At 45.5% G+C, this 12279-nt stretch overlaps 1 protein-coding gene and 1 long non-coding RNA gene across 3 annotated transcripts; one reads left to right on the top strand and one right to left on the bottom strand.

The window, feature by feature from the left end:
* The first annotated feature begins 222 nt into the window (after window positions 1-222).
* LOC116507642 lies at window positions 223-9570 on the top strand. Of its 2 annotated transcripts, XR_004255230.1 has the most exons (3): window positions 223-308; window positions 2491-2668; window positions 9141-9570. It is a non-coding gene; the product is annotated as an uncharacterized LOC116507642 (long non-coding RNA). The 2 variants fall into 2 exon arrangements; XR_004255229.1 differs by lacking the exon at window positions 223-308 and having other exon boundaries at window positions 2022-2668.
* Window positions 9571-9607: 37 nt separating this feature from the next.
* Window positions 9608-10397, bottom strand: LOC116507641 (claudin-4-like). Its single transcript, XM_032215934.1, has one exon. The coding sequence runs from the start codon at window positions 10395-10397 to the stop codon at window positions 9750-9752; it is 648 nt and encodes a 215-aa protein (XP_032071825.1). The 3' UTR covers window positions 9608-9749.
* Between the last annotated feature and the right edge of the window lie 1882 nt (window positions 10398-12279).

A 12279-nucleotide genomic window follows, 5' to 3' on the forward strand; every position in this document is an offset into this window, starting at 1 on the left:
TGAAAGTTTATGAAAATTCCTAAGAGGGTGAAGAGAATTTCAAGGAAGTAAGCAGAATCTCCAAATGTCTGCCTTCAATGTTCCCTTTAAGCTGCGGGCCTGCGCGGCCGCACACATAACAAGAAAACACCGTGCAGAAGTTTCAAACTGCAGCACAGCGTTTCTTTAAATGTGACTGAAAATATCCCCTCTCCCTCCCTTCTCTCTCTGCACCGAACTCTCTCCTCCATCTAGTGATTGGTGAAATCAAGGAAGACTCTTCCCTGAGACCGATGACGCTGCAGAAGGGAGGCTTCGTCGGTTCCTGGGTAAACGTGATTCACTGCGATCCCTTCACTTTGGGGAGAGAGGGAACCAGCGTGGAATTGGACTGCCTGAGCCAAAGGGGTCCACGGGATCTTGAGACTTGATTTTTGAGCAGTACCAATCCTTTCCACTCTTTCCTTTCTCTTTCTGTCCTTCTTCTATCTTCCTTTTCTTTTTCCTTTCCTTTCTCTTTTCCTTTCCTTTTCCTTTTCCTTTCCTTTCCTTTTCCTTTTCCATTTCCTTTCTCTTTTCCTTTCCTTTCTCCTTTCCTTTTTCCTTTCCATCTTTTCCATTTCCTTTCTCTTTTCCTTTCCTTTTCCTTTACTTCTTTTCCATTTCCTTCCCTTTCTCTTTTCCTTTCCTTTTTCCTTTCCTTCTTTTCCATTTCCTTTCCTTTTTCCTTTCCTTTTTCTTTTCCTTTCCTTTTACTTTCCCCTTTCCTTATTTCCTTTTCCCTCTTTTCTTTTCCCTTCCCTTTCCCTCCCTTCTTCATCCTTTCCTTTCTCTTTTCCTTTCCTTATTTCCTTTTCCCTTTTTTCTTTTCCCTTCCCTTTCCCCCCTTCTTCATCCTTTCCTTTCTTCTTTCCCATTTCCTTTCCTTTTTCCTTTCTTTTTCCATTTCCTTTTATTTTTCCTTTCCTTTCTTCTTTCCCATTTCCTTTTTCCTTTTCTTCTTTCCCATTTTCTTTCCCTCCTCCTCCCCTTCCTTCCTTCCTGGGGGGTCTGAGGGAGAGGGAGGGGACCCTTTTCCTCCTTGTCCCCTCCCCAACATCTACTCTGATGGCAATTATGGCTAAAAAATTGAGGTGCTCAAGCATGAAAATGTGCCGCTCAAATACTATACTTTTCCGCACACACTGAAAAAAAATTAGAGGGAACATTGCCTGCCTTCTCTTTTTTTTGCGCCCTCCAAGTCAGTGCCTCTCCAGAGATGGGACTCAGAGGTGGTATTCAGCCAGTTCTGATCAGTTCTGGCCAGGGCCGGATTTTCCTACAGGCTAACTAGGCTTCAGCCTAGGGCCTCAAGATCAAGAGGGGCCTACATTCAAATTGTTAGCAAAATTAAAATTACACTATTCTAAAAACAGTGAACACTAAAACACTGAACCGAAAATAAAGAGAAATTCTACGCATATGACTAATAAACAAACAGAAAAATGTATTGGTTAAGATTGTTCCAACGCTGCAGCAGTTGGGGAGCCTGCCCACATTCCCGGCACCGGCGGTCGGGTGAGAGGCGCGGCCGCTCCCAGTAGCCACCCCGTCGACGCGGAGCCCACCAGTGGCCAGGCAGGTGAGGGCGAGGCGGCCGAGCGGGGCAGCTGAGTGCAGCAGGTGAGGCGGCTGGCCTCGCTGCCTTTGCCGCAGAGCAGAGCCACCCTCCGTCGGGAGGCCAGCTATATATATTGATATATATTGAATATATCACAGTAATGATGTATTTTATTGTCTCTCATGTAATTTACAAACTTAAAAATGAGAGGTGAAAGGGCCTCATAAGTGGAATAGCCTAGGGCCTCTTTTCATCTAAATCCGGCCCTGGTTCTGGCGAACCAGTAGCGGACATGTTGAGTAGTTCAGAGAACTGGTAAATACCAACTCTGGCTGCCTCCACCCCCATCTATTTGCTGCCCCCTGAGTCCCAGCTGATTGGCTGGGTCTTCTTCTGTTATCCTGCACAGGAGAATGGAGCTGGAAAGCAGATTAGAGGGGTGGGGAGGGAATGGGGATTTTGCAGTATCCTTCCGCTGCCATGCCCACCCCACCAAGCCACACCCCAAACTGAAGAGGCTGTATATGGCGGGTAAAAACAAAGAGAACTGGAGAGTACCAAGGTTCCAAGTACCAAGCAGAAGATAAGATAAGGCAGGGAGAACAGGGAAGAGACATATTTAAAAAAAAAAAAAAGCAGAAATGAGAATTCTTGGAATTCTGAACACAGGTCTTCAATTTGTTCATGGGAATCAATCAGCAGTGTGTGCAAGACAGACGGCGCTAGAGACAATCAGACAATTTATATTTCTTGGGGGCCAAAAATACTAGCAGCAGCAATGGCCAATGCTAGGATGGCTTTAAAGAAGACTTAGAGGAAGAGGAAATGCATGTGACAAGTAACACCTAGCAATTAAAACAATATGGAATCTCACTGTTGAGACAAAGTCTGCTTTTTGGTGTCATTTGCAGGAATTCCAAGGGAAGAAGATGGTCACTGCTGGAATCAGGATGCTGGCCTACACCTTTTCAGACTGCTGGGTACTTATATTTACACCTCAACTGGAATGAGTGGTTTGGACACATTCCTTTGAGAGGCGTTCCAGGGGCCATATTCATAGAAGTGGGCAAGGCCAGGACAAAGAAGCACGTAAGGACCGAACTGTTTAAATTTAAATGATGTTAAAGCAATTAAATGCTGTTGTGGTGAATACTCCCCATATAGTTAATAATTTCCATCCTCTGTCTCACTAAAAATTACAATTGCACTGTGTCTCTGGGAGGAGGTCTGGAGCCTTTAGGTCAAGGGTACCGAAACTTGGCAACTTTAAGACTTGTTATGTTAGCTATGCTGGCTGGAGAATTCTGGGAGTTGAAGTCCACAAATCTTAAAGTTGCCAAGTTGGAAGACCTCTGCTTTAGGAAACCACACAGGGCTTAGGCTGTTTACCTGTTGACTACACTGTGCAGGCTGCCTTGAATGTCAGTATTTCCTCTTTGAAAGAGATCCAGGGCTCTGAATGGTTTAACATCTCTGCTTGTTCCACAAAAGCTATGTTGATGGGGATGTGTGGACATTGGGGGGGGGGCAGCTTTAAATACTTACAGCTGGCCTCAATTTGGCAGCATCATTTGAAGGGGGTCTTTGATTCTTCAAGAGTAGTTGTATAGCAAGGGTCTCCAACCTGCAGGTCGCAGCCCATTGCCAGGCTCCAGCCCATTTGGAGCTGGGTTGGAGAAGTTGTGGGTGAATGTGCACACGTGTGAACGTGCGCGCGCGCACACACACATATGCACACACACAAAAGCTGCATTTGTGAAAGCAGCATGCACGCACACAAAATCATCCCTTCTCACTCCACTCCACCTGTGACAAGTCCACCAAGCCAGAAAGGCTGGAGACCAATGTTGTATAGTACTGTAGCAATAGTAGTATAGATAGTCCTTGACTTCCATCCATTAGTTTAATCAGGGATGGGCTGCTGGGGGTTTGCGGGAGTTCGGGAGAACCTCTAGCTAAGATTCTGTGCAGTTCGGAGAACCCCCAAAACCCACTCCGGGCTGGCCCCACCCATCTGCCCCTACTCTCCCAGGGGTCCCCATGCAGCTTGTTTTGTATGCATGGCGCATGCCAAAGCTCAGGGAGGGTGGGAAATGGGCTTACGGGAAATTCAGGAAGGCTGGAAAAGGGCCCATTTTTGGCTTCCAGAGGGCTTCCGGAGCATGGGGAAACCATTTTCACCCTCCCAGAGGCTCGAGGAAAGCCTCCAGAGCCCAGGGAGGGCAAACACCACCACCACCAGTGTAGGAGGCCAACTAGGCCACGCCCATCTAGCAACCAGGCAGAGAACCCCCTGCTAAAAATTTTGAAGCCCACCCCTGAGTTTAATGACCATTCAAAGCCACAATGGCACTGAAAAAAGTGACTTGTGGTCAGTTTTCACACTTAACATCATTGTAACATCTCTGTGGCCACGTGATCAAAATTTGGGCACCTTGACAACTGACACCTATTTATGACAGTGGAATTGTCTTGGGTCCCTGTGATCACCATGTGTGACCTTCCCAGCCAGCTTTCGACAGGCAAAGTCCATGGAGGGAGCCAGTTTTGCTTAATGACTGCACGATTCACTTAATGCAGTTAGTCGCTTAAGAACTGTGCAAAATGGCCATAAAATGGAGCACAATTCACTTAATAATTGTCTTGCTTAACAACAGGAAGTTTGGGCTCCATTGCGGTCATACATTGAGGACTACCTGTATAATTTTTGCAGCAGAAGATCATCATGGAATGGAAAAGAATCCAAAAGTAAACGTTATTAGGGCAGAAAATTTGGGGTTGCCCCCTCCCCACTAAACAAGTTGAAACCAGGTCCATGAAAATTGAGAGTGCTTGTCAAAAATGGTTTTGCTGTCTTTGAAACCTGGAGAGTTCTGAGTTGCCAGGCTGGTTTCTCCCTCCAGGAGGCCAAAGAATTTATAGGGAGGATAGGAGAGGAAGGAAAAGATGGCTTGAGCGCTGAGCTGCCTTCCATAAAAAGTTTGGACTTGTGGACAAAGGATCATCAAAGTAATCATGGAGGTTTAGATTGATATACCTACAAGCTTGTTCATGCAGAAGTTGCAACTCGGTTTACGCCAGGTGCATTCAGGCAATCACACATTTGGGCAAAGTTGGCGCAAGTTAACTTTAGGTTTGGGAGGTTTTTTTTTAGAACCCCAACCTTTCCGGCTTGGCAGCCCAGCGGGAGTGGGGAAGATAATGGTTCTATGCGCGTGATCGCCACTTGCACAAATGGAGCTTCACGAGTGAGCATGAGCCCCCCTCATTCTCACAAATGGAGCTCCATGGTTCCAAAGGGTCTGCAGCCTGGGAGGGACCCCTGTTTTAAAGGGTTAGAATTTTGTGTGAATCATCTGGTAGTTTGTGATCCATCATATTGTAGCATGAGACATGCTGGGTCACCTGTTGGGTCATCCTTTTAAAGGAATTTCCGTATCCAATTCCTCAACGCCTTCAATAATGGCAGAGTTTCTAGTGTAGTGGAGTAGTTTTTTTAAAAAAAATATCAGGGTAAAGATGTACAGGTAGTCCTCAACTTAAGACCACAACTCAGCCCCACATTTCTGTTACTAAGCAAGACAAATGTTAAGTTAATTTTTCCCCATTTTATGATGCTTCTCACATTTGTTAAGTGAATCTCTACAATTGTTAAGTTAGTAACATAGTTGTTAAGTGAATCTGGCTTCCCCATTGAGTATACTTGTCAGAAGGTCGCCAAAGGGAATGATGACATGACCCTGGTTACTGCAACTGTCATAAATATGACTCCGTTGCCAAGCGTCTGAATTTTGATTGCGTGTCCACGGGAACACCGCAATGGTCATAAGAGAAAAACAGTATAAAGTCACTTTTTCAGTGCCTGTAACTTCGAAAAGTCCATTGTAAGAACCATTGTAAGTTGAGCTGTACTTACCTTGAAAGGATTCCATGTTGACTCTGCTATAGTCAAGCACCAAAAGTGGACCACAGAGGAGTTTTATAATATTTTGTATTGTGTCATAAAATGCTTTATGTCATCAAATGTTTTATAAAACTTGCCAAGTTTTAATTCCATGGAAGTCACGGATCCCAGAATTTGGATGCATCCTGTAAGTTACTCCATTGGAGGGACCTGTGGTTCAAAAGGTTTTGCCCCATGATGCGTCCATTCACCCAGTTAAAGTTGAGAGTTTTCGTAGTGTACAGATTTCAGATAATGGGTTAATTCAGTAATCAAGATAAAAAAAAAATTTTAGTGAACAGTCTACTATACAAATTTAAGGCACTGCAACCTTAGTTGTTGCAAAGTGCGTGGGAACAGAGTATTTAATACAAGGAAAGTACAATTTCTTTAATTAACATTCAATATAATTTTATTTTTATTTTTGTCCTGACCTTTCCCTTGTTTCGCCGTGTTCCTTCCTTTCCTGCAAATTCTGCTTACAGGCCAAGGGTTTCAGTCTCATAAAGGCACACACCCCTTATGTACAGTACAGGTGTCCTGTTTTCTGAAGATCTTGATAAATATTGCCTTTCTTAGACAAACAATTAGAATTGCTTGTGCAACTGAATGAAAATTCCTTTCAGGAAGTTCCTAGTCAGTTGAACTCCCATCTAGAAACCACTTCCTCCTCTTGAGACAATATTACTACGACACGGTTTCGTTTAAAATGTAACCGTCATTCTTGCTTCAGTTCGCACCTAGTTTATGAGGCATTTAAACTTATGTGCTTGTTCTTTCCAATTTGTAACTGTTTGTTTTAAAATACCAAGGTGTGCAAGGTTAGTGCACAGTGAACCTAACTGAGAAGAGGCCAAGAAACAGATTTTATGCAAATCTTGTTGGACTCTTGACAGTTAAGGGGATGTCTGCAAAACACCAATGCCTGATCAGAAGGAAGATTTGAAGCAAAATACACAAGAAAAGGAGAATAGAAGGATTACCAGGATGGGAGATTCTGGGATGGGTTGCCCTCACAAGAAATTATTTGATTAGTCGTATTTGTTTTAAAGGAAAAGAGATGCTCTCCTAGATAAATAGACCTTTGGTCTGTCCAATAACGCTTTTCAATTACATACTTTTCCCACTAGATTTTTTTTTTTTTACACTTGAACAGCTTTTTCCATTGTGAGATCTTTTTCTATTCACATCTAACCCATGGGGAAAATATACCCCTTTTTCTGACATTATCTCACAATATTACCTTCATCTCATCCCCAAACCATACCTGAGGCAGCTTTAAATTCCCTTTTAACGGATTTAACAGATTAACAGAGTTGGAAGGGACCTTGTAGATCATCTAGTCCAACCCCCTGCCCAAGCAGGAGATCCTACACTGCTGTCCCCATGTAGTAGTGCTTTTCCTCTTAATCAGGCAGCAACCTGTGGCTGTTTTGATACAGGTAATCCTCCTTTTATGATCCCAGTCAGGGCCAGAATTTCCACTGCTGAGGCAGCTGTAAAATGAGTCACACCCAATTTCGTGATTTCATGTGCTGCAGTCTTTAAGTGAATCTGACTTCCCTGTTGACTTTGCTTGCCAGGAACCCCCTGGCAAAAGGTTGCAAAAGGTGATCACGTGACCTTGGGATGCTGCAACTGCATAAATACACGTGCTTGAATTTTGATTAGGTGACATCAGAGATGCTGCAACAATCATAATTGGGAGAACTGGTTGTACATTTCTTTTTTTAGCACCGTTTAGCAATTGTTGTAAACTGGGGACTACTTGTAGGTGCAATCTGCTTTGCTTCACTAACCATTTTGTTACAGTCCGGTGACCCCCCTAAGAGATGGGATCAGCCATTTTAGACTGCTGTGGGCATACTCCTTCCCTTCACGTCTTTGGTGCTTTTTAACCCCAATTTGGACAGCGAGTCATTCCAGTTATTTCAAATGAGGTTCTCCATTTTGCACCCTTTGGGGTGCCGATTTTGAAGATCCTATATTATCTATTGGGAGAGGGTTGCCAGTTCTAAAAATGTCTCTCCAACATCACATCTGTTGGAGGGAGTTAGGAGCTGGCTGAGTGCTTCTTCATAGAAAGCCCAACTAACAACTGAACAACCAACCAACAACTGAACAAAGAGATGAGGCGGCACTGTATGACCAAGCAGAATAGCTGTCTGTGTGCCCCTTCCAACTTCAAAATGTACACAGCCTCCTTTCAGCTATTAGGTTGATTTTGACAAAAAATCAACATTTGTGCAAAACTAGGAACGTTTTTTGACTGAGAACTAAATCCCTCAATTTTGTCATCCATCAAAACTCCCTCTGTCCTGAAGTCTCTTCCCCATCTCACATTAAGGAGAATGGCTGGTGGACTTTATTCCAGATGTTTGGTGAGAGGGGAAGGGAAGAAAGTCAAAGGAAAGCACCAATCCCATTCGTTAATATTCTGTGCTTATGATCAATCGGGACCTTACTACAGGTAGTCCTTGACTTACAACAGTTCATTTAGTGAGCATTCAAAGTTACAACAGCACCGGAAAAAGTGACTTATGACTGTTTTTCACAGTTAACGACCTTTCCAGCATCTCCATGATCATATGATCAAAATTCAGATGCTTGGCAACTGGTTCATATTTATGAGCATCGCTGTATCTCAAGATCATATGATCACCTTTTGCAATCTTCTGACAAACAAAATCGATGGGGAGGCCAGATTCACTTAACAACCAGGTTACTAACATCAGCTGCAGTGATTCATTCAACAACTGTAGCAAGAAAGGTCGTAAAACTTAACAAATGTCTCATTTAACAACTGAAATTTTGGGCTCAATTGTGGTTATAAGTCAAAGACAACCTTCACTTGGCATCAATTGGCTTTGGATGCAGAAGATGGATTCACATTAAGCCAGCAAATGTTATGCTGGTGTAGGTTTCTGCTGACTCAGATTGGAAGCTTCAGCAGTGGGGAAAGGCCCTAATTTGTATGGAGAGCAACATACCTGAAGGGCTCAGAACAGCTCTTGCTTTAAAAAGGCCAAGCCAAAGAGGAATTGCTTGGCATCAAGCAGAATCCTCATCCCAGGGGATGGGATTCAGAGGTGGTATTCGCCTGAACCGGTGGCAGACATTTTGCCCAGTTTGGTGAACCGGTAGCGATGGCCGACTGGTACCCCTGTCATGGTTGCTCACCCTGCCTATCCAGTCACCGCTTGCTTGCACTACCTCTTTGCATCTTAGCTCCCAAAAGAGGCCGGCGGCTGGCCGCAGGTTGCTGAAAAGTCCTCTGGAGACTTTCCTCGAGCCTCTGGGAGGGTGAAATGGCCTCCCCAGGCTCCAGAAGCCTTCCCAAACTTCCGGTAGGCCTGTTTTTCGCCCTCCCCAAGCCTCCAGATGTGCCCTGCACATATTTGCACCCAAAAAGGGCCACGTGGGGACTTCTGGCAGGAGTGGGGTGGGTGTGGCCTGCCAGGAAGGGGATTTGGGGGTTCTCCAAACTGCACAGAATCTTAGCTTGAGGTCTTCCTAAACCCCTGTGAACCCCAAGCAGCCCACCCCACCCAATAGAGCCTATACTGGAAGCTGCAAAATCAGGTACTAACTTCTGGCTTTTTCTCTCCCCTTCTTCAGAATATCTCTCAGTCTTAGAAAGATGCTGTAATATTCTTGGAAAACAAAAACAGTGGATGTCTGTTCCCCAGTGTTTTCTGTGGAAATGAGTCCACATACACAGACAAAAATGCAGGAAGAAATGTTGAGGTGTTAAGAAAAAGGCATCTGATGACTACTCACATCCACCGTGGCAGCCTTATCTATCTTTTATCATCTCTCATCTATCTATTATCTATCTATATCCAATTTGTATGCCACTCAGCCCCCAACAATTTACGTCTACTGGACCCAAGAAAAAATGTTGCCACAGCCAGAGTTAATTCATCTTTCTGATACAATTCTTGGCATATCATCAAACCACAGCACTCCTTTGAGGAAACTGTCACGTACCACGAAATAATACTTCTTTGTCAAATAAAAATGTTACAAACAGTCGGGGTGAACTTTCTCTTGGCGTCACATGTCATGTCAATGTGTGCTCCATGTAGACAGGCCTGACAGGCAATTGGCATCGCAAGATTTATATTCTGTTACATCATTGCATCGGATGAGTCCTTTTTGCCAGCCAATCCTTCTTTCTCAAGGCTTGGAGTAAGGGGGGAGGAGAGGTAGCTTTTCCAAGAAGGGTCATACATAGACTTTGCGGGCATAGCTGCTGGCAGAAGGGTGTCTTCCTGTCCAGTATCTCATTGGATAGGATTTATTGTCCTCCTTTGGAGGAAGGAAGCAACAGAAGGTGCCTCCACCAAGGATCAGGAAAGCACTAGCTGCCCAACCTATGTAAAGTGAGATACCCAGTTCTCTCTTCAGGGCCTCAGGAACGAGTGGATTATAGAAGTTGCTGACAATGTTCCTTGCTGACCAGGAGACAGGAAAGAGGAGCGCCACTCCAGCTAGGATGAACACCACACCAGCTATCATCAAAACTTTAGCCTTGGTCTTTGGGTCTTCTACAAAGCGGGTGCACCTTGCTCCAGAGATGGCAATCAGGAGAGCCAGGAAAGACATGGCGATGGAGACCACCACCAAGGCGCGGCTGGTTTGTAGGTCTGCTGGTAGGTCAAGTAGGGAGTCATAGACCTTACACTGCATCTGGCCAGTGCTTTCGTAAACACAGTTCATCCACAGCCCCTCCCAGAAGACCTGTGCCACAATGATGTTGGATCCGATGAAAGCCGTCACCTTCCACATGGGCAGGGCACAGGCCAAAATAGAGCCCAGCCAGCCCAAGATAGACAGTGCCAGCCCAACCAGCTGCAGTGCCAGGGCTGCCATCATGCTCCCACCTGCTGGAAACAGAACCCTGATTGATTAGGATGAAAGCAGCACCAGTTAGCTAGACCCAGGGGTCAGCAACCTTAAACACTCAAAGAGCCACAAAGGTTCTAATCGGGAGCCTCCCATTCAATTCTGGAGCCGACTGGAAGTCTGGTTCCCCCACCATAGAGTCTCCTCCTAGTGTGGCATCCTTTTCCCTCTGCTGAACGGAAGTCCGGTTCTCCCACCATAGAGTCTTCTCCTAGTGTGGCATCCTTTTTCCTCTGCATATCCTAATTGAAAGCCCTATCAATTGTGGAGCCAATCAACAAAAGGGAATCACAGCAGATGAAAGAGCCACATGCGGCTCCAGGTTGCTAACCTCTGAGCTAGGTATATATTCAGGTATCCCACAAAAAGGATCTTAGTCTTATACAAAGACAGGAAAGTAGAATAGAATAGAATAGAATAGAATTCTTTATTGAAAGAATAGAATAGAATAGAATAGGACTTCTTTATTGGCCAAGTGTGATTGGACACACAAGGAATTTGTCTTTGGTGCATATGCTCTTAGTATACATAAAAAGACAAGATACATTAGTCAAGAATCATAAGGTACATGGAACCAACCCCTAACCCCCCTCCCCCCCACAACCCAGCCCAGCACACAAGTGTTACTTGCTCATTCAGAAATTTCCCCAGACCTTTCTCGTGCCTTATGCTCCCAGCAGGCAAGATTAACTCACTCCAGTTACTCATTCTTCTCTTTCAAGAAAAACCTGAAAGAAAGAAAAAGATCCTCTCATACACACTCGCAACACAGACAAGCCATTCCAAATACCTTCTGATTCCTTCTCCCTCCATTTAGCTATGCTTTCCAGACTTCACTGATAGATAAGGGCTTCCGATAGACTCTATTCCAGGGGTCTCCAACCTCGGCAACTTTAAGACTCGTGGACTTCAACTCCCAGAATTCCCCAGCCTGGCTGGGGAATTCTGGGAGTTGAAGTCCACGAGTCTTAAAGTTGCCAAAGTTGGAGACCCCTGCTCTATTCCACTCTGTTCAATAGAATCTACACCTACTCACTCCGATTTTCCCTTGCCTTCTTCTCTCTGGTGGTTCCCCCCTTCCCCCACTCAATTTTGGCAACTTGACATCCTGACATTTTTAAACATCCCCTGCAGACATCCTGGCAGTGTCTACTTTTTTTGCCCACTCTATCAATCCATCTAATCTTACTCAACCTCTTAGAGAGAGGTTCGGTTGGAATGGGGCCGGCGGCGTCCTCGTGCACGCGCGCAGTTCACGCATGCATCTTAGTGCCTGCGCGATGCTCCAGCTGCTCGCGGAGACTTGCGCAGGCACTGTATGTGCCATCCAGCTGCTCGCGGAGAATCGCGCAGGCGCTGTATGTGCCTTGCGCCTGCGTGGAAACGCAGAAGCCTTCAAAGACCGGTAAGGAGCGCAGGCGGGCGGGTGGGCCCTTCGCCGTTCCCGGAAGTTACTTACTTCCGGGTTCGCCGACCAACCGGTTCGCGGGGACCGCCGCGAACCGGTTGAAACCCACCCCTGCCCTAAAGTCTCTCTCTTACTGAGAAAATGGAGGAGCGGATTCATCTTTGGCGGTGGGGTAACAGCAAATGGGACAGAATAAAATGCTGGACTCACATCTACCTTCCTGCCCCCTTCAAAAGCAGTCACTAAGGAATACAGTTGACTAGGGAGCCATTCTTTACAGAACTGATGCCCACGTGCCGTGGCCTGTCGGCCGCCATGCCCTTCAGCAACCAGATCAGATGCGGAGGAGGCATCAGAGTCAGGGTCAGTTTAGCAATAGCAATAGCAGTTAGACTTATATGCCGCTTCATAGGGCTTTCAGCCCTCTCTAAGCGGTTTACA

Source organism: Thamnophis elegans, chromosome 4, assembly GCF_009769535.1.
Source record: "Thamnophis elegans isolate rThaEle1 chromosome 4, rThaEle1.pri, whole genome shotgun sequence".
Lineage (NCBI taxonomy): Eukaryota > Metazoa > Chordata > Lepidosauria > Squamata > Colubridae > Thamnophis > Thamnophis elegans.

Coding starts and splice junctions, on each gene's coding strand:
- LOC116507641 (XM_032215934.1), bottom strand. CDS start 10,397: ATGGCAGCCCTGGCACTGCAGCTGGTTGGGCTGGCACTGTCTATCTTG.